At 43.1% G+C, this 20130-nt stretch overlaps 1 protein-coding gene across 2 annotated transcripts in view; it reads right to left on the bottom strand.

Moving 5' to 3' along the window:
• ttll10 (tubulin tyrosine ligase-like family, member 10) overlaps positions 1 to 19172 on the bottom strand; it is a 31819-nt gene extending 12647 nt beyond the window's left edge. Inside the window, exons 1-8 of one of the 2 annotated variants that reach the window (XM_084332748.1) lie at positions 19061 to 19172; positions 18390 to 18587; positions 9890 to 10169; positions 7581 to 7699; positions 7145 to 7265; positions 5593 to 5678; positions 4283 to 4466; positions 2976 to 3147 (exon numbers count right to left, since the gene is read on the bottom strand). In XM_084332748.1, the coding sequence (XP_084188874.1) occupies positions 2976 to 3147; positions 4283 to 4466; positions 5593 to 5678; positions 7145 to 7265; positions 7581 to 7699; positions 9890 to 10169; positions 18390 to 18501 (1074 nt within the window). In that variant the 5' untranslated portion in view covers positions 18502 to 18587; positions 19061 to 19172. Of the gene's footprint in view, positions 1 to 2975; positions 3148 to 4282; positions 4467 to 5592; positions 5679 to 7144; positions 7266 to 7580; positions 7700 to 9889; positions 10170 to 18389; positions 18602 to 19060 lie in introns of both variants that reach the window. The other variant, XM_084332747.1, reaches the window with a different exon arrangement.
• Between the last annotated feature and the right edge of the window lie 958 nt (positions 19173 to 20130).

Below are 20130 nucleotides of genomic sequence, written 5' to 3'. Positions count from 1 at the left end.
CCCGCCGCTCCCCTGTCGGAAGGTACCCAACCGGGCTCCAGGGTCCAGACCACGGGCTGGATGGTGGAACACCCTGCGGAGCTCAGCCACGAAGTCTGGATAGGAGAAACAAAAATCTGCATCCATTGCCCAGGAGGAAGTGACCCACTGGGCAGCCCGGCCTGAAAGCAAGTTTGTCATATAGGCCACTTGGGCTCCTCTAGAAGTGAATCGACTGGGTTGATGACGGAAAACCAACTCACATTGCATGATGAATGTGGCACACTCCTCGGGATTGCCGTCGAACAGCCGTGGGACGGAGAGACGGGGTTCCCGAGGTGTGGGATCGGGAAGCGTGGGAACTGCTGGGGCTGCGGGGAATGCTCCTGAAGGAAGTGAGGGAATTAAAGCGTTAACGGTGTCGCTCAGCGTGTGAAGCTGACCGAGTATACTTGACTGTTGTCCAGCCAGAGCGGCCAGGGACCCTTGAATAGGCAGGACCTGTTCCCTGAGATCATGCACCGCAGCCGCAGCCCTCTCTAGTTGGTGACTGTGATCCTTGGTCAACTCGATCTGATTAGCTAGTGCTGTTCTGACTCTCTCTGTGTCGGCTGGGGTCGTCATTTTGGTTGGATCGTAATGTTATGGTTTGACACCGACCCCAAACGCAACGACACAAGAGAGTTGATTCAGAGTTGCCAAAAACAAGGGCTTGTTTATTTACACTAAATAAACAGCATAAACTTGGTAGAGAACAAACAAAGACTGGGATACAAGCATAGATGAATGTTGCTGCTCTGCAGCTTCTCCCGGGATGGTTTGTCTGGGGAAGCAGATGGTGACGTCAGAGCCGCTCTGCAGATCTCTCTCGGCAGATCTCCGAGGTGGGTAAACGGGACCGAGAGGGAGAGAGGGAGCGGGTTAGCTCAGAGTACAGTTGGGAACAGAGCAGGTGACAGGAGAAGTGACTTGTCCCAAAAACAGAGTAATCCAAGTGACAATATCTTCGGTGTATATACACACTGTGAGTAACGTCCCAAACACAAATCCACGTGATGAATCTTCGGTGCAAATAAACACTGTGCGCGAAGTCCCAATAATTATCCAAGTGACAATATCTTCGGTGTGAATACACACAGTGAGCGAAGTCCCAATACAATTCCAAGTGATAATATCTTCGGTGTGAATTCACACAGAGAGCGATGTTAAGGCCAACTATTATCCCAATGAACAATCCAAAAAAGCTGACACTGGGTGAGTGACAGTCTGATAAAAAGCAGGATATCTTCAGTGTCTTTAAACACACGAAAAACGAATAGGAGCAAAGACAGTCATAAAAACTCACCCAGGCGCTGTGCGTAAAGAGAGTAGGATCAAAGGGGCGAGCGCGTCGCCACGGGGAAACAGGTTGTCCAAGCGGAATCCTTCTTGAATATCCTGGAGGCAAAGCACAGGGAAAAACAGCAGGCAAGGAAGGAACGGCGAATGCTAATGAAATATCAAAACGATCCAACAAAACTTGAATGGGGAAACGGGGTATAAATAATCAAGGGAATGCTTAATTGACAAGCTGTGACAGCTGCGGGATGAGATTGACAAGCGTGTGGTTGGGGAAGCACCAATCAAACGGCGTCTATGGGAAGAAGCGTGTGAATAGGGGAATGCAATTGATTAACAGAAAATTAAAGGAACAGAGCGAGTAGGCTTAAAGGAACAGAGCGAATAGGTGAGCAACGGACAAAAACCTCACAGTGTGTGTCATATATGTTATGATGAATTGAAAATGGGGGACCCTGATGTAAACAAGACGAAAGTCTTTCTCTGGTCTGTATCCCCTTAACAATTGTATGTATTGAGCTGTACTGTACTGTACCCATTCTGCAATCTGTTAATAACGTTTTCAATTAATCAATCAATCAATCAATCAATCAACACAGAACTCCATTTCCCTAGTACCTATACACACACCAAACTTTCCACATTTCTTCCCATCCATATTATGCTTCTTATTACAGAAGGGTTTGTTGATATATCATTCATAGCCGGGTTTATAGTACATTCTATACCAAAACTAGGGGAACATCAATTTTTTTATGACAGTAGACAGTATTTCCTGATGTATGGGCTGATAAGAGGACATAGCCACAATCCCTTCTGAAAAAAGTTTTGTTTTGAATGTATCAACAAAATGAAACCAAGTTTTTAAATCTGGCATTATCCATGTTGGTGATGCGTGTTTTGGCGATTTATGCAAATGTAAAATTAATTATGAGGAAGTGCCTTGTTTGCATAATAAACATACAATTCAGAAAACTTGCAATATATTTTTTCTTAGTTTATATGTACATAACAAACTGGGAAAGTTTCATAGTGATATCTATTCAAATATATTTTTATTAGGGGGTAATGTGTCGCTTAGGTGTGGTGCTTCTTCCACCACTACTGGGGAAAGACAGCAGGGGGCGACAAGGACCCAAAGGAACAGCGGAGGAGAGGGAAGGAAGGCTGCTGGGCTGTCATGTGGAACTACAGTATGGCTGAAATAGAAGGAAGGGTAGAAAAACACAATGAAAGAGAATAGCCCACATGTCCCATAGGAACGCGACAGACAAGATCTAATTCATAACTCATTTACTTCCCCTAGATGAAAAATAGATATGTTTGATACCACAATGAGAATATGTGAATAAAGTGATATCTAAAATGGATACTCTAGACCTATTTCTCCTGAGATCGAGATTGAGGCATCAGGTACTGTAGGAAATCAAGGTCACCATTTTTTGTCTGGTTTAGAAGCATCACCTATTTTCTAATCTATTTTGATATGGTGTCCTGTGGAGATGTTTCTATTGACAACCTGACAACCAAAATATAGTAACACTCTCATATCCCGTCGCAAACCGTCTGCACTGTGTTTTACATTTGACATTTTACACAGCATACTTCAAGAAAAGAAATCCCACGTATTTTGTTTGGTGGTGTACAAAGACCTTTACCTGATTGGTCAGGTGAGCCGTGAGGTTGCTGGAGTTGGGGTCATAGAGGTCACAGGTCAATCGTACATAACCATGGCGAAAGAAGACCATGTAAGGTGCAGTGCAAGCGATAATGAGGTAGGAGCGGACGTCAAACTTTCTCCCCCTCAGGAGCAGCGGGTTCTGGATATACCTGTGTGGACAAATAGAAATACTTCTATTTATTTCTAACATAACTATTTCTAACATAACTATAACTTCATGAATAACGTCTAATTATTTTTTAAATAGATGGCCTACAGGCGATATATATTGACAGTATTCTAAGAAATACAATTGGCTAGTTTGTCTGTGAGCATGTTACTGGCTTGTACACAGGGGTGTAAAGTACTTGAGTAATTGTACTTTGTTACAATACTTAAGTACTGTTTTTGGGGATTTGTACTTTACTCAAGTATTATTAGGTTTGTATACTTTTACTCAATTACATTTCAGAGAAAAAAAACATACTTTTTACTCCTTACATTTAAAATGCAGACCTACAAAGTACAAAGTACAAATCTCGCAGGTCCAGTGATTTTAATTAGTATATTTGTTTCTCTGGCCGAACTAACGTTAACGCTATTAATCCTGCGGCCGCACTTTATTTACAAACAGCCAATCAAATCCCCATCAATGGAAAATGAACCCACCCATACCCATGCTGATTGGTCCTTGTGCAAGACTAGAAAGCGGGGATCTTTGATTAAACACCTGCTATCAGAAGAATAGAGAGTCAGAAAAAAGTTTTTGACTTTTACTTTTTAGTACTTAAGTACATTTAACAGTAGAAACTTTTTGACTTTTACTCAAGTGTGTTTTTAGCCAGATACTCTGACTTTTACTTGAGTAAGATTTTGAGACGGTACCCATACTTTCACTTAAGCATAATTTCTGGGTACTTTTTAGTATGTGTTTATTTTTTAAATCCTTCTATGGTCCCTCTACTGGTAAAAACTAGTATGACATTTCCTTTCCCTAAAAGCTGCAGCTTAGTCTTTCTTTGTGTGTGACTCCTACAGTGAATACTGCTCACTGAGTAACTATGTGACTAAACATGTTACAATATTGAGCTGTGGATCATTCTCGTTAACATTGTATAATAATACAAATATAATAATTAATAAACACTTGTTTGTAAAACAGCAATGATGTTTGTATAGGCAAAACTCTTGCTTCCGAAACTGCGTGCACATATTTTGGTGGAGAGGCTGCAGGGACAATCCGGATGAAACCATGTGATGTAGATTTATTCAGTGTCAATGAAATACAATCCTGCATTCACTGACCGTTGCACAATGCGTGTCTGAGGCTGCCGTAGATGCATCTTCCTATTGCTCTGGCTGTCCTCCACCTGTAGCTTCAGCCTGAGGGAGGCCATGTCCTCCTGGGTCTTCAGGAGAAAGATCCCTTTGCCCTGGTTAAGACCTGTGGGCTTGCAGATCCACATGTGGCTCACCTTGTCACTCACACCTAGAAGGACAGAATGCCAGTCACTGGGTGTAGAATATATAAATGGATGTCTGTTCTGAATGGGACCTGTTCTGTTCGGTTCATCTCTGCCTTGTTCTACTCTACTCTACTCTACTCTACTCTACTCTACTCTACTCTACTCTACTCTACTCTACTCTACTCTACTCTACTCTAATAATACTCTACTCTACTACTCTACTCTACTCTACTCTACCCTACTACTCTACTCTACTCTACTCTAATAATACTCTACTCTACTACTCTACTCTACTCTACTTTAATACTCTACTCTACTCTACTCTACTACTCTACTCTACTCTACTCTACTCTACTCTACTCTACTCTAATAATACTCTACTCTACTCTACTCTACTCTACTCTACTCTACTCTACTCTACTCTACTCTGCTCTGCTCTTCCTCGATCTCTGCTCTGTTCTCTTCTGATGTTCAACCAGATCTAACAGGTGGCTGTGTTCTTATTTGTTGACTTTGTGATAACCATAATACTCCTCATATGCCAATTAACATACACAGATACATTGCTTTATCTGAAAGTCTGTAAAATTCATGGAAAATGGTCATTGTTACTATATGCTTCAAGCCTGTGTCCATGTTACCTGCACACAACTGTATTTAGAAGTGTATTAGCTTGGGGTACTAGAATGTTTTACAATGCTGTTGCATGTAGACCTCTAGAGCCTGTTCAACGTGTGTGTATGTGTGTGTGTGTGTGTGTGTGTGTGTGTGTGTGTGTGTGTGTGTGTGTGTGTGTGTGTGTGTGTGTGTGTGTGTGTGTGTGTCTCAGCCTTTCCCCATTTTGACTGGTCTCTATGGCAACAGCATGTTCCCCTGGTGATTTTATCATGGCCTTCTGGGAGGTGAAGTACATTATTTTCCAACATCCAACAAACCCCTAGACAAAACAGTCACCACGGCAACGACTGTCACCAGATGCACACAATTAACTTTCTTCTCATTGTCAAAACCCTGGACAGAACAAGTTGTGCTTCTTTTGTTTTCTTACTGGCAAACACCCCCCGCATTACAGAAATCTAGTTTAACCAGTGTTGTATTGTGCATTAGCACGCGATTGTGTTGTGCAAGCCGGTGTGATGTGTGTTTTACCATCCTGTTGGGCAAAGAAAGCTTCTCTCTCGCCCCTCACGTCCATGCGGAACGTGTCGGGAATAAACTCCTCCATTTTCAGCCTCCTGTATAGAATACAGACGGGGAAGTTGACTAGATGTTGAAACATCATACAGTACCACCTCATGTCTGGTTTTGTTGACACCGTTTCCCCTGTTCTATTTACAGTTTTAAAATAAATGTCAGGGTCAGGGCAGTATTTCCTATGTTGAAGCCGCATACTGTTTATTCACTCCTGGATAGGTTCATAAAAGGCTGTAGGCCTGCATGGTTTCAAAATCTGCTTTACGTCATTATCTTACAGTATTATGTGGATTGAGGGTAATATGAACCTAGTATCTGTGGTTATGGAAATGTACTTCCACTTTCAGTATAAAATAGCCGACAGCAAGTTTCTGAAAGGTTACAGTACATCACTGTAAATACAAAGGCCTCTCTGCATTCTGTTCCATTAAAGGGATATTATGAGGCTGTTACTTGTCCTCAGCAGATACTTCAATCACATTCTGTACTGTAGCATTATTAGCATTCATCACTGGAACCAAGGGGCACTGATAGCCACAAGCCACAAGCCACAAGCAAACTAACTGACTAGGTTGCCTGCGGCTAGCAGTTAAATTCATGTCTTCTTTCAATGAAGAATGCTAACAATGCTAGAAAGGCTGTTTTAGGGAAGTTGAAGGACACATTTAGAAACATTTTCACCACAGTAGGCTATATGGTGAAGGGGAAAAACAACTAAACTGCTAAATGTCAAGATATTTAGACATAACATTGCAGATAATCATATTAGCATACACCAGTGGTTTTCAATTGGAATTTTAGACCAATTCGTTTTTTATAAGTTTTCATAAAACATGATTTCTAAATTAGATACATTTCCATTCAACATTTCATTCAGCACTCACTTATTCATTACTAGTGGGACACATTTTTTATATAGCTCCATATATGAATGAACACACTACCTGTTTAATCCAGATAAGAGATGAATACAAATAGTCTACTGTACAATATCTGCACTTGTTAATCAGATGTATATTACTTGCTGCACTTGTTAATCAGATGTATATTACTTGTGCTGTTCTTGACATGGCACTGTTCTCTCATCTATCTTTCTGAAATCTCTTATTGCACATCAACAAGGCATAGTTTTCTTACTGCATCAGTCATGGGCCTTGATATCATAAGGGAAATGTCTCTAATGGCATTTTAATCGTGACATGAGATCTCCATAATTGATGACTGTGACTATAGGTTGGTGTGCCTTGAGATTCTGGTTTGACTTTTGGTGTGCCTACTGCCTTCAGATTCTGGTTTGACTTTTGGTGTGCCTTGAGATTCTGGTTTTATTTTTGGTGTACTTGAGATTCTAGTTAGACTTTTGGTGTGCCTTGAGATTTCAGTTAAATTTTGTATGTGCCTTGGGCCCAAAAAGGTTGGGAACCACTAGCCTAAACTACCCCTGTTTGGATACTTTGCAGGAAAATCCCAAGCCAGAAGAAGGCTATTATGTCTTTTAAAGTCTCACCTCAGCCTTTGACCATGGTTGACTTTGGCACAGACACGATCATATTCTCGAAGACTGCAGAGGAGACCGATCTTAGTGGTCAGTACCCTGTTGTTGGGAATCTGGTACAGTAACTGTTCACCTGGATACAGCAGGTCATAGACAAACTTTACAGGAAAATGTTGAGAATTGTTGGCCTAGCATATAGGAAAAAGATCAACTTGTTAAATTCAACATTTTGAGATAGATGTCAGAAGTCCAATATCTCTTAAACAGTGGTCCTTCATTTAGCATTGTAATTTGGGGGGTTACACTGTTATCCTATAGTAAAATATAGATATGAATACACCATACAGTAAATACCAGGTATCCCACTTTAAGCACAGGAAACGGTTGTGTCCTGTAATTACTGAGGGGGTGTGTGTAATGCATACAATTCCCTATAGTGTCAGTATACCTTCTCTGAAGCAGAAGTAGTTGGTTGACGACTTGGTCTCACACCATTTGAGTTTGAAGTCTTGCCTGTGTTTGTCGTAAATCCTCCTCCATCTTCTGCCCTCACAATAATTTGTCACGCTTGTAACACAGGACATTTATTTTATCACATAACAATTCAAAGGTCATGAGAACAGGTAGAACACTTCATATGGTTTGACATTCATGCCCATTATCCAACTGAACCCAACGTGGCATCAGGTCGTGTTGAATTTATTGGTTGTTTTTTTATTGTTATTTATTGTTTTTCAGGAAAATATATAGATTCCGTGATAAACGGCATTTACTGGAATATTCTGGAATACACAAAAAACGTTGTAATTTTTCGGCCTAATTATGAATCGTTTTCAAATAAACGCTAGATTATCGATAGTATATGTGTACTTATGCACGCTAGAGAAGCGATCTGAAAAATATATTCTCTCATTTCCTGATCGCACACACACACACACACATGGGGCACACGCTGATATCTCAGTGAAAATAGATCCGATTACCCCAAGACTGGTAAAATAAATTGCTTACCTCAGATCAGATGTTCTCCAAAAAGATTATTCCAATTCATGATCGCCATTCCAAATATCTATCGCGTTTATTGATTCAGCATTGGGTACTGTAAATATGTATTCCACACGTTTTCCGGCTCGGCGATCACTTCGGTCTCTTCAGATGCCTCACCGGAGAAGTAAAATGAGGAGGCTGGACCCCCCCCCCCCCATCAGTCTAATCCAATGGGGTGCAGTACCATCCGGAGAGACGATAGGGGGCGGTATTTCCCCAATGGAGCTCAGAGAGAGTCTGCAGCACTAGCGTGAGGCTCGATTGATGAAATATGAATTCAAATCGCTAATAAAAAAAAATACGACAAACAAACGCTATATAGCGTTGGTGGCATTCAACAGTCCACAAAACGTGTCCGTGGCACTCAAAGTGTTATAGGCTGCCACACCACAGGCTCTGCCAAGACAGGCCTGGAAAGATTCACACTATAATAAATGACTATAATATGTATAATATGTAACTTATTATTAGGGATGCCCCGATCGATCGGCCACCGATCGTTATCGGCCGATAATCAGTATAAATATGTGATCGGGGAATTCCGATAATTAGTCATATTCGCCGATCGCGGAAACTGATCAAGTGGATATTTCACTCGCTTGTCTCAGACGCACAGGACCTGCAAACTGCTCCTCCTCCCTAGCCCCGCCCATACCCGTGTAGAGTTTGTAAACACAGAGGAGGCGGACCTCCTCTGCTGAGTCTAGATAGTGCATTCGACCTGAGCTAACGTTAGCTACCTAGCTATCGTTACTGTTTAAACAAAATTACCCAGTCAACTATTCACTTTTAGTAGGCATTGTCTAACGGTATTTAGCCGGCTAGCTACTGATAGCTCGGGATATCAACAAATGCCCCAGGAAGTCTAGTAGCCCATGTTGATATCTCCGTTAGCTTGCGTTAGCTTGCGTTAGCTGACGTTAGTTCACGGTTCAAAACGAAATGTCCGATTGAACTAAATAGTTGTCTTAACGTCATCTAGCCGGCTAGCAGTAGCTACAGATAGCTCCTGATATCAATGTCTTATAACATTCATTGAATGCGTATTCGAGCTGAGGGCTTGCTGAATGTGAAATGACCAAAGCATAACGTTACCAAGGCAATAGGGTCCCGCTGCAGCGCCGGAGAATCCTTTTTGGAGCTAGGGCTACTAGAGTACACACAGACAGTGGAGCTGTTTGCAGATAGCGAGCATTTTGACTTGTTGCGTGGTGGCGATGTCTCGCAGATAATACAAGTACAAGTCTAATTATATAATATATATATTTTATTAAAAAAAAAAATTTATATAAAATAATTTTTAATTTCTTTTTAATCAAAAACGATCGGTATCGGATCGGTATCGGCCGATATGGCTCACGACGATCGGTGATCGGTATCGGTGGCAAAAAACGTGATCGGGGCATCCCTACTTATTATACTGTGCATTTATCCAGGCCTCCCTTGGTAGAGCCTCAATTCCAATCCACACATCACACCAAAACAAAATATGTAAACAAAGTGCAATACCAAGAAGGGCTATTTTGCCTAGAGGTCACTGTTTGACGACATCACAGATTCTACCTTTAAAACTTTGGACACACAAAAATGTATTAATCCCTTGGTTTGGGTTTGGGCAGCAAACAGATTTAGGTTCAGGTTGGAGTTTCTGTTGAGTCAAGCTCTAATCTAATGGTACACATATAATTTTTTTCACGTTGGTCTACTTACATAGCAGCCCCATTGGCTCCTCCAAAGAAAAAGAAGGGCCCAGCTCCCCGGGGCTCCTCTGCCTGTTGTTCCTTGCTCCTGTTTGGGTAGGACAGCCCAGGTTCCCGGGGCTCATCTGCCTGTTGTTCCTTGCTCCTGTCTGGGTAGGACAGCCCAGGTTTTCGGCGCTCCTCTGCCTGTTGTTCCTTGCTCCTGTCTGGGTAGGACAGCTCGCCCTCCCCCATGGAGGTGGATGTCTTATTGCTGCAGTCACTGAGATAATGCTCCACCAGGCACACACCTGAAACACACACACACACACAAACAGATGCATACACGCAAACATGCCCAACCACACAGGTAAACATCACACGTACAAGCATTCACATGTATGCATTATGGATGCACACAACAGTCATCCAAACTGCTTGCATTTTTTGTTTGTTGAAATCCTGACAAACATGAATGAAATTGTGTGTTGTTGCATTCTCTGCTACAGTGAGCATGCGAGCTGGGTCAGGATCTTTGGTGGCTAGCCAGTAGCAAGTGTTGCCTACTCATGGTTTGTCTAAATTAATCAGAATCAGAATCACTTTTATTTGCCAAATGCATCATAATGGACACACATTATATATGAATATGTCAGATGTAAAGGTAGTCTCGACCCATAACCCAGATATGAATATGCCATGGCCAGGTGGTGCTGTACTCAACATTACACCCCTAGATCTGAGCCTGTTGTAAGGAACACTTGACTTTGTTTTGATTTGTCACAGAAAACTGGAGTGACCAGTAATTTCAACCCATCCAAAAAGCACTGGCACCGCAGTCTGTGACAATAGTTCATAATGAACAGGAAATTCCTGACTAAACATTCAGTATTTCTGAGTGGATTTTTTTCTAAGACTGTGATGGCCATTCTTGTGTGAACGTGAACGGCTACTGAGAACATTGACATTGGCCTTGATTGCTGGACGAGAGGCAGCCTAATTGGGGAGGGGTAGTGGGCTGATTGTTTGTGTGTTATAGGATGTTATGCTGTGTACCTGCCCCTCTCCCCTCCTTCTGCTGCCTCTCTACAGTAAATGCTCCTATAGGAGGAGGATGACATTACCGGCTTGAGGCTTAAAACCAGAAAACAGAAATTCTGGAATAAAACCAGAAAGGAGATCATGAATGGCAGACCCGGTACCCATGGGAGAACGTCTCATCTCTACACATCACAGCAGTCCTGAAAGCCTCTACAACACCAATTCACCCTTTTCCAACTCAACCACCACCCAGCAGAACTAGCTAAATGGCTTGACTTAGGAACCCTCTCCACTTCATCTCGCCCCAAGTTAAGCAACATTCTTTCTGCTCACAAATTGGATGTTGGATATTGAACTGTGAACAACCACACCACTGATTCAGCTTTCCTTTGACATAATTTATACATTACATTTACATGTTGTCATTTAGCTAAATGACAGCTGAGTAACAATGTTCATCAAACAGTGCTGAAACTTGGGTGCTGCAGTGTTGAGTGCATAGTAGACTAGTAGTAAATACATATTAGTATAGTAGGAAGAGTGCATGATAGTATAAGACAGTAAGAAGGTTAGTGTTTTTATTTAATTTGTTAAACCTTTTTTCATTTCAGATATTGATTGAAGAAGTGTGTTTTTAATCGACCGTGAAAGATTGGTCGGGTTTTGGCTGTCCTAAATGTGGTGGGAAGCGAGGACCGAGAATAGGTGGCTTCTCTTTGATGACCCTCCCAGAGCTCGGATAGGAGTGGGTCTGAGGCGGACAGAGGATGTAGAGCAGAGGGATCTTGAGGGTGTGTAGTTAGAGACCATTGACCAAAAGCAAACAGGGAAGGTAAAGACGGTTTTAAACTGTTAAACAGTCATTCAGAACTATTTTATTGCACTGCACTATTGCATAATTGTACTCTGTCCATTCCATTTGACTTTTTATTAAAGGTTCTAAACTGTCAGGTATTAACTCATTCCCCGCCAACAACGAGTTTACTCGTTATTGGGCGCCATGCGTTGAACGCCAACAGCGAGTAAACTCGTTATTTGGTCTGTTTTTTTTTCTTTTCGATTTTAATATTCTATTCAATGTCACAGACCTGTATGTTGCTGTTAAAAGGCATACTGGGACCTGGGGGTGCAGTACCGGACAGATCCGGCTAGGTGGCAGTATCGAGAGTGCAGTAAACCCTGTTCCAGACCGTGTGTTACATTTAAATCCCTCCGGGCACTAAATTTAGACTGAGCCGAGTAAATCGCTTCATCCGACCACTTCCAAAAGCATCTGGCACACTCGATCCATAAGTTGTGCCAAATTATGTCCGGGACCAGATGGACACCAATACTGGAAATCGCGATCAGACAATTGGAATATTCTTTTTGGAATACCCCCGACCAAAGGTAAGGACTATCTGACATAAATTTCAGCTTGTCCAACAATGTTTTCATATAGATCCAGCTGATCAGCGTCTGTAGTGTTCAACAAGAAAGCCGTTACTGGCCATCAAAGCATCAGAAACGACCCCCCCCCCCTTTCATGCATTCATGATGAAACATAATACCTATTATATACATTTGATTTGGAAATAGTAGCGTGTTCAGGCAAGAAACGCCAACGCTTATAGTAGAATACACGTAGCGCCCCCTATAAACCAGCTTTTCAGGAATTATCCCGGATCACTCCTAAACTATACTTATATTCACCACGGGATAACGTGCAAACGTATGCATGAAAAAATTATCTCCTTTTTGCATGTTTGACGGAAGAAAGTCACTGTCAAATGACTATAGTATTGTCTCCATAGCTATAATATATAATATAGATATAGCTCTACAAACAAGGTAACGCACTCCTATCTTTAAAGTGTGGCATAGCTAGAATGGGACCAGGCTAATCCCTGGCGCTGAATGAGTTAAACTGTGTGGGTATCAAGCAGGAAGAAAGACTGTCAGGCTTTAAAACTGTGTAGGGGACCCAGGCCTAGAACTGTGCCCTGAGAGAGGGAACTCCGCCCTGAGAGGGAGGTTCGAAGGGTCAAAGTGGGTATCAAACAGGAGGGAAGACTGTCAGGTTTTAAACGGTGGATACCAATAGGGAAGGTAAAGATGATTTAAAACAGTAATCCAGAACTATTTTATTGGACTGCACTAGTTGCATCATTTTACTGTCTATTCTATTCTACAATTGTATTGCACTGCACTATTGCACTATTTTACTCTGTCTATTCTATTTTACTCTTTTTATTATTGTCTATTTTTTTTAAACTGAATCAAACCATAAACAAGGTGACCTATTGTGATGTTAGATCCTAATGTGAGCTGCAATTTTTGTATGAAAGGTGCTATACAAATCAAGTTTATTATTATTATTATTGACCGGAGGTAGGCGGGAGCCGTTCCCTTCGCTGCGCGATATGCCAGGTCGAGGACCTTGAAGCAGATTTGTGCAGTGATGGGGAGCCAGTGCATTGATTGATTGAAAACTTTATTAACAGATTGCAGAATGGGTACAGTACAGTACAGCTCAATACATACAATTGTTAAGGGGATGCAGACCAGAGAAAGACTTTCGTCTTGTTTACATCAGGGTCCCCCATTTTCAATTCATCGTAACATATATGGCATACATGACATACAGATAGACAGTACTGCTACATCTATACATTTATGACATACCAGATTTGCAAATACAGTACTGTTTGTGATACAAAAAGAGTCCAGAAAAAAGTATATACATTTGACATAGAAACTGTACATTGGATTGGGTAGGTGGGGGGGGGGGGGGGGCTGTACATTGAAGGTGGTTGGGTGGGTGGGGGGGGGGGGGGGGGGGGGGGGTTGGGTGGGAGTGGGGTGGGTGGGGTACACTGTACAACTGTACAAACAAAACTGTACATTGGAATATTGACAAGACCATACATGGTAATTTACTGTACATTGGAGGAGGTTGTGTTCGGACATTTACAGTGGCCAGTTTCGAATTGCAGTCTCCCTTAGGTGTTTTTTGAGAGTGTTTTTGAAAGTGGGTAGTGATTCACATTCCTTTACAGCTTTGGGTAGGGCGTTCCACATTGATGTGGCATAATTGCGAAACGTGTTTAGTCCCTTGTTTGCGCCTTGCAGGTCCCTAAGAAGTGGGGTAACATGGGCTGACTTTGGTAGGTTTGAGATCAGACAGGCGGCTGCATTCTAGATTAGTTGAAGAGGCTTGGTGGCGGTGATCGGTACACCAGCGAGCAGTGCATTGCAGTAGTCGAGGCGAGACATAACTGTTGATTGGACAAGGAGTTGAGTGGCTTCTTTTGTCAGGAAGGGGCGGATCCTTCTGGCATTGCTTAGGAGGAATCTGCAGGTTCTGGTCATTGCGGCGATGTGAGCGGAGAAGTTCACCCGGGACGAGGCCACGGCTACATTTTCCACTGTGATGGAAAAGTCGGTCAGCGGAGAGGATTTGGCCGGCAGGTGAAGCAACTCTGTTTTGTTCAGTTTGAGGTGGTTGGTCATCATCCAGGCGGATATGTCGCTCAGAGACATGGATATCTGAGGGAGGAAAGGAGAGGAAGAGTTGAGTATCATCGGCATAGCAATGATACAGGAAAGCATGAGATGTGATAATGTTACCCAGAGATTTGGTGTAGAGGGAGAAGAGGAGGGGTCCAAGGACCGAACCTTGGGGGACACCCATACAAAGGGGGCAGGGGGCCGACAGGGTCCCTCTCCATGATATTTGGTAGGAGCGGTCGTTGAGGTAGGATATCAGCCATGCCAGCGCAGAGACAGCCACTCCCATTCCTGCGAGGGATGCGAGGAGGATCTGATGGTTTACTGTGTCGAAGGCTGCTGGCAAGTCCAGGAGAATCAGGACAGAGGAGAGGCCCTTTGCTTTTGCTAAGTGAAATGCCTCTGTGACTGCTATGAGGGCCGTCTCTGTGAAGTGACCAGTCCTGAAGCCTGACTGATTAGGGTCTAGGAGGTCATTCTGTAAGAGATAATCAGTAAGTTGGTTGGACACAGCATGTTCAAGTGATTTAGAGAGGAAGGGGAGGACAATAGTATGACGGTGGGGTTCATGGTTGGTTTTTTTTACGAGTGGTGTGACTCTGGCTTGTTTTAGGGAGGTGGGAACCAGCCCCGAGTTGAGGGAGGAGTTGATGGTTGCCGTTAGGAATGGGAGGATGTCTGGTGCTATGGTCTGGAGGAGTGGGAAGGGTATAGGGTCCAGCTGGCATGTAGTGGGACAGTTCAACGTTATCAGTGTCAAGGCCTCTGCGTCTGTAATTGGAGAGAAAGATGACAGAGTAAAGAATGAGGTTCTCGATTCAGCATTTGGAATGGGCGGGGGTTGGGAGAGGCAGCTGCAAAGAAAATCGCAAAGTCTTCGGCAGAGAGAGAGGAGGGGGGGTGGAGGGGGAGTGAGGAGGGAGGACATGGTGGCGTGCAGTTTGCGAAGGTGAGGCCTCAATCTTATGGTGAAAGAAGGAAGCTTTGGCAGTAGTAATGGTTTTGGAGAAAGCAAGAGGTTTTGATAGGTGGTGATGTCACCAGTGAGGCGTGACTTTCTATACTTCCTCTCGGCCGCTCTCAGGACCTGTCTTTCTTCTCTCACTGCATCCGACAGCCATGGATTTGGTGGTGAACGGTGGGCAGGCCTCTCATGAGGGGACAGAGCTTGTCGAAGAGAGGGCTGAGAGGAGGGTTGAGGTTGCCGTATCTGTGGGGAGAGCAGAGAAAGTCTCACTCAAAGGTAGAGCGGATAGGCTGTCGGAGGAGAGGGTGGAGGGGGATAGTTTGCAGGTTGCATCTGACTGAGACGAGTTGGTTGGGGTGGAGGGTTTGGGGTTAACCCTTATGTGGTGTTAGGGTCTCCAGCGACCCGTTTCAAGGTTATTATATGTAATAACTACCATGTAGTTGATTTTATTAGAACAAGGCTTTATGATATCCTCCACAACACATATATAAGCACAGCAAAACTATGTTTCACCATTTTGAAAATTCTGAAGGTATCTGCAGAAAGAAAAGGTACGACTGTGGTGTTAGGGTCATTCTTGACCCGGCAAGGTAAAACTATACTATAAAAATACCAAATATAGAGGGCGGCTGGGTGGCGCAGTGGTCTAAGTACTTGTCACCAACGCAAGAGACACCGGTATCGAATCCGGCTGTCAGCGTTGCCTCCGGCTTGGCCGGCCGTCATACTGGCTCAATTGGCAGAGTCAGCGGGAGGGAAGCCGGTGGGGTGGTGTTCTGGTCGTTGTAAACAGCGACTCCTACAGGTCGGTCAGGGCGTCTGCACAGCAAAGAAGGGCTATGATGAAGGTAGTGTGACCTCCCACGCGTTACACTTCACCAATGAGAGTCCGCGCTGGCAGGTGAAAAGAGGTTGCTGGCTGTCTCCTATGTGACGGAGGAAGCATCTGATAGACTTCAGGACTCCCTAGACCGACCAGTGGGGGGCACATGCGAGCAACGACCAGGAAGGGGAGGGGGGAATTGGCATAACGACAAAAAATTGGGATGGGAGAAAATCTGAGAAGAACAGGAGGAGAAAAAGTGGATAAAAAAAGAAAATACTAAATATAAATAAATAAAATAATAATAAATATACTAAACTTTTTTTTCAGAAGTTATATTCTAATATTGTTCTATTATAGTCAGAAAACATTATTATCTATGGGTTTCACATTTAGTATATTATGATTGAACAACCTCATTTTCATCTTAAAAATAAGGGACATGATGGGCGGCTACGTGGTGCAGTGGGCAAGGCGCTCACCACGAATACTGGAGACTCGGCTCGAACAAGAAAGCCTCCCTGTTCGAGCCCAGCGCTCCACATTGCTTTCCGTTTAGCTGGTCGTCCGCACTAATACACATTGGCAGTATTAGGGGGAGGGAAACTGATGGGTGGGGATCGGGCGTTGTGGACAGCGACTCCTACAGGTCGGTTGGTGCGCCTGCGCAGTAGAATCAGGAAGCGACGGGGGCGGGGCCCCTCCAAAGCCCAGACCCCCGATGCTGAAAGATCGAGCCGCACAGGTGGAAAGATGCGACTACTGTTACCTCGAGTATCGGAGGGGACTCGTGCTATGTATGACTTAGTCCACATTGCAGCCGGCTTGTGGGAGGCATGAAACAGCGTTCAAAGACAGGGGAGGGTTGAATTGGACGATACGAAAATTGGGATGGGAGAAAAATAGAAAATGGGAGAAAAAGCAAAAAAAAATAAAAAAAAGGGGACATGATGTGTCTCGGGGGCCATAAAATCTAATTACAATGGGATTATATGGTTATGAATGCATATAATGTTAGTTAGGATGTAGTATTAACTATATTGAGTGATACTCCTTTCTTTTTAGTGGTCAGGACTGAGTTAGACCCCGGGTCAACATTGACCCGCTAACAACGGCCAATTCCTAACACAACATGAGGGTTAAGCACAAGAGTTAGTGAGGTGAAGAAGTTGTCAGATACATGGAGGGGAGTTACCGTGGTGTTAATGATGCTGGAGTTACAGTACGGGAGATTATGAGTCAAGTCAAGTCAAGTAAATTTTATTTGTATAGCACATTTCCAGGCAGCGGTAGCTGGCACCAAAGTGCTTCACAGGCAGGTTGAAAAACAAAATAATATGAAGAGATCCAAGGAGCTGCCTGCTTTGTGAGTGGGAAACATGACAGTGGCAGTCAGGTCAAAGGATTGTAGGAGAGAGACCACTGTGTCTGACTGAGATGAGTCAGGCAGGTTAAAATGGACATATGGACTGAATCTTTGCTACAGCTAAGAGGAGTGGCGCCAGAACCAACGTTGTTGTGTTGTTTCCAACTGACCTTTTTGTTGTTGCACCCAATCCCGTTGCCTTCGGGCTAGCTGTGGCTATTAGCACCATAAGGCTATGTTTTACTGGTCCAGGGTCAGTGAAACCAGTTTTAAAACTAATTTCCCCTTTTCGCTCATGTTTCCTCTTGTTCCCCCTGTTGGTAGTGTAGACACCCAAGGCTATCCACTAGTCAGGTGAAGTGGACGTCCTCGTACATTAGCATAGCCCTCATGAGCTTTCTGTTTGCTGTGCAATTAAACGATTCCCCATTTCTCTGGGGACCCTCCCTGGGATCCCCTCATGGACCCCTGGGGGTCCGCGGATGCCACGTTGAGAACCACTCTAAGCCGCAGACACTGGGACTGGCCGCGTGTGACAGTTTAGCGTGTGACAGCTTATCATGAATTTTACATGACTTGAGGCTGTAAAAGGTTTGTTTATGTTGGTAATGTAACACCAACATTACAAAAAGCGGACCTGTATTTTGAGTCATGATTGGCTAAGAATGTTCTAAAAAAGCGTATTTTTCCATAAACAAGTCAAACAAGAATGTAATAATATAGTATGACTATATACCCAGCATTTAGACTCAAAATCCTACAGGATTAGATAAATTCCAGATTGTAGTTTTAACTGATTCTAATGATCATTTGGAATAGCAGAAACATAAAGGGCCTCTCACCTTTCCCCACACACACCAGGCCCTCCATCTGACCTCGCAGTCCCTCGCCCTCTGACCTCTGAGCTGACCTCTTCCTCCTCTCTTCTGGACGTGTCCTCCTCCTCCTGAACATGTCCGGCTCCTCCTTTGCACGTCACCTCCCGGCTCGCACTGGGACTCGGGGTCTCCACTCTCCTCCTCTGTTTTAGTACACCCTCTCTGAGGACAGCCAACTTTCAGTATGTTGAAAGGAGATGTTATTATCATAATAACACCTAAGTATTGTTCGATTGTTCTTTTTGTTGAAATGTTTTTTGTTTTCTTAGTTTTCTCTCTTTTTTTTTCTTCTTTTTTTTGTAAATATTATCACCTCTGCACCTTGGGAAGCCCTACAAAATAAACAACACAAAACTAGATTTTCTGACTACGCCTGTGTTTTGGAAAGTTTTGAGGAGTTTGAAAGAAAACCCCTGCGACAATTGCCACAATTGCTGTGCAACAAAATTGAAAAACAAGATTTTGAATACTGAATCTTTTGCTTTCACATTGCATTGTTGTTGAATTTGTCGGCATATTTCTACAGTAGCATTACTCCTATCAACCCTAAAAAGATAAGCGAGAAAGAATGATGACAACATAAAGTGTTATACAAAATGGTGGTTTGCATGAGCAAACATGAGGTGAACTCTGACCTTGCTTGTATCCACTTCAACTGAAGGGGTTTCACTTCCAATTTCAGTGAAGCATGCAGACGGAAATCCAAAATCAACGAACAGTCCTATGTGCGTTCAATCTTAGTCCATAAGGTCGCAGGGGAAGAAACAACAACAAATGCACCAACTGGGGACAAAAGTGTTCTGCCTGCAGTCAGTCCATATTTATGTGTTCAGTTTGTCCTGACTACAAGGAGGCATTCAGCGTGTGCAAACTGAACAGTGTAAACAATCAGTCTGGTTGCCTGGGTAACGGGCCCCTTGGAAACAGTTGCTAATTCTAGATGGAATCTTTATAGAACAGAACCAGGACAACACATACTACTCAAAGATATGAATGTCACATCCATCCACCTCTACGTTTAGCATCATTCAATATTAATTGCCTCTAAGCCTCTGGTGTGTGAACCCTGGCTATGGTAATGTGAGAACAGAGTGTCAATCAGAATGGATTTGCCAGTTTTACGAGGTATTATATCCACACAAAAAGTGTAAAACAATATCTTTTTGAGAGTCTGTGACATGCTTTTACCTACTGACATCATGATAATGGAACATCCAAGGGCCATTTTCCTCATTCTTGCTGGGATAATAATCTGGCCTATTATCAGACTACTAGTATCTACATTGTGTGTTGTTTCTTGGTTCATTGTTCCTTTTGCTGCCCACCTATCCATGTTTCCATTTGGCTAAATAAATATCAAATTTGAATCATCCACACTAATCCATGATTTTGGATACGTTTTGGTTATGATACTATTAATGTACAATGTGAGAATTCATGAGAATTCGAAAGCATATTACCCTTCCATAAAAGGTACACCAGTGGTATAAAAGGTACAATATTTACCTTTATTTTCAAGTGTGTGTGATCAGATGAAAAGAAAATATTATTTTACATTAGAAATCCATTTACTGTACATTCAACCAATATTTCTTGTGAATCATTATTTCCGCAGGAGATTATCATTATGTTATGACGTTGCCAGATCCTGTGCCAAGTATGCAGTTGAGCAACATAGCGCTTGTCTCAAATCCACTAATCACTC

The sequence above is a fragment of the Notolepis coatsorum genome (genome assembly GCF_963971535.1).
Source record: "Notolepis coatsorum genome assembly, chromosome: 17".
Taxonomy (NCBI): Eukaryota; Metazoa; Chordata; class Actinopteri; order Aulopiformes; family Paralepididae; genus Notolepis; species Notolepis coatsorum.
Note: the sequence above shows the minus strand (reverse complement) of the source record. Positions and strands in the feature narration are given on the sequence as shown.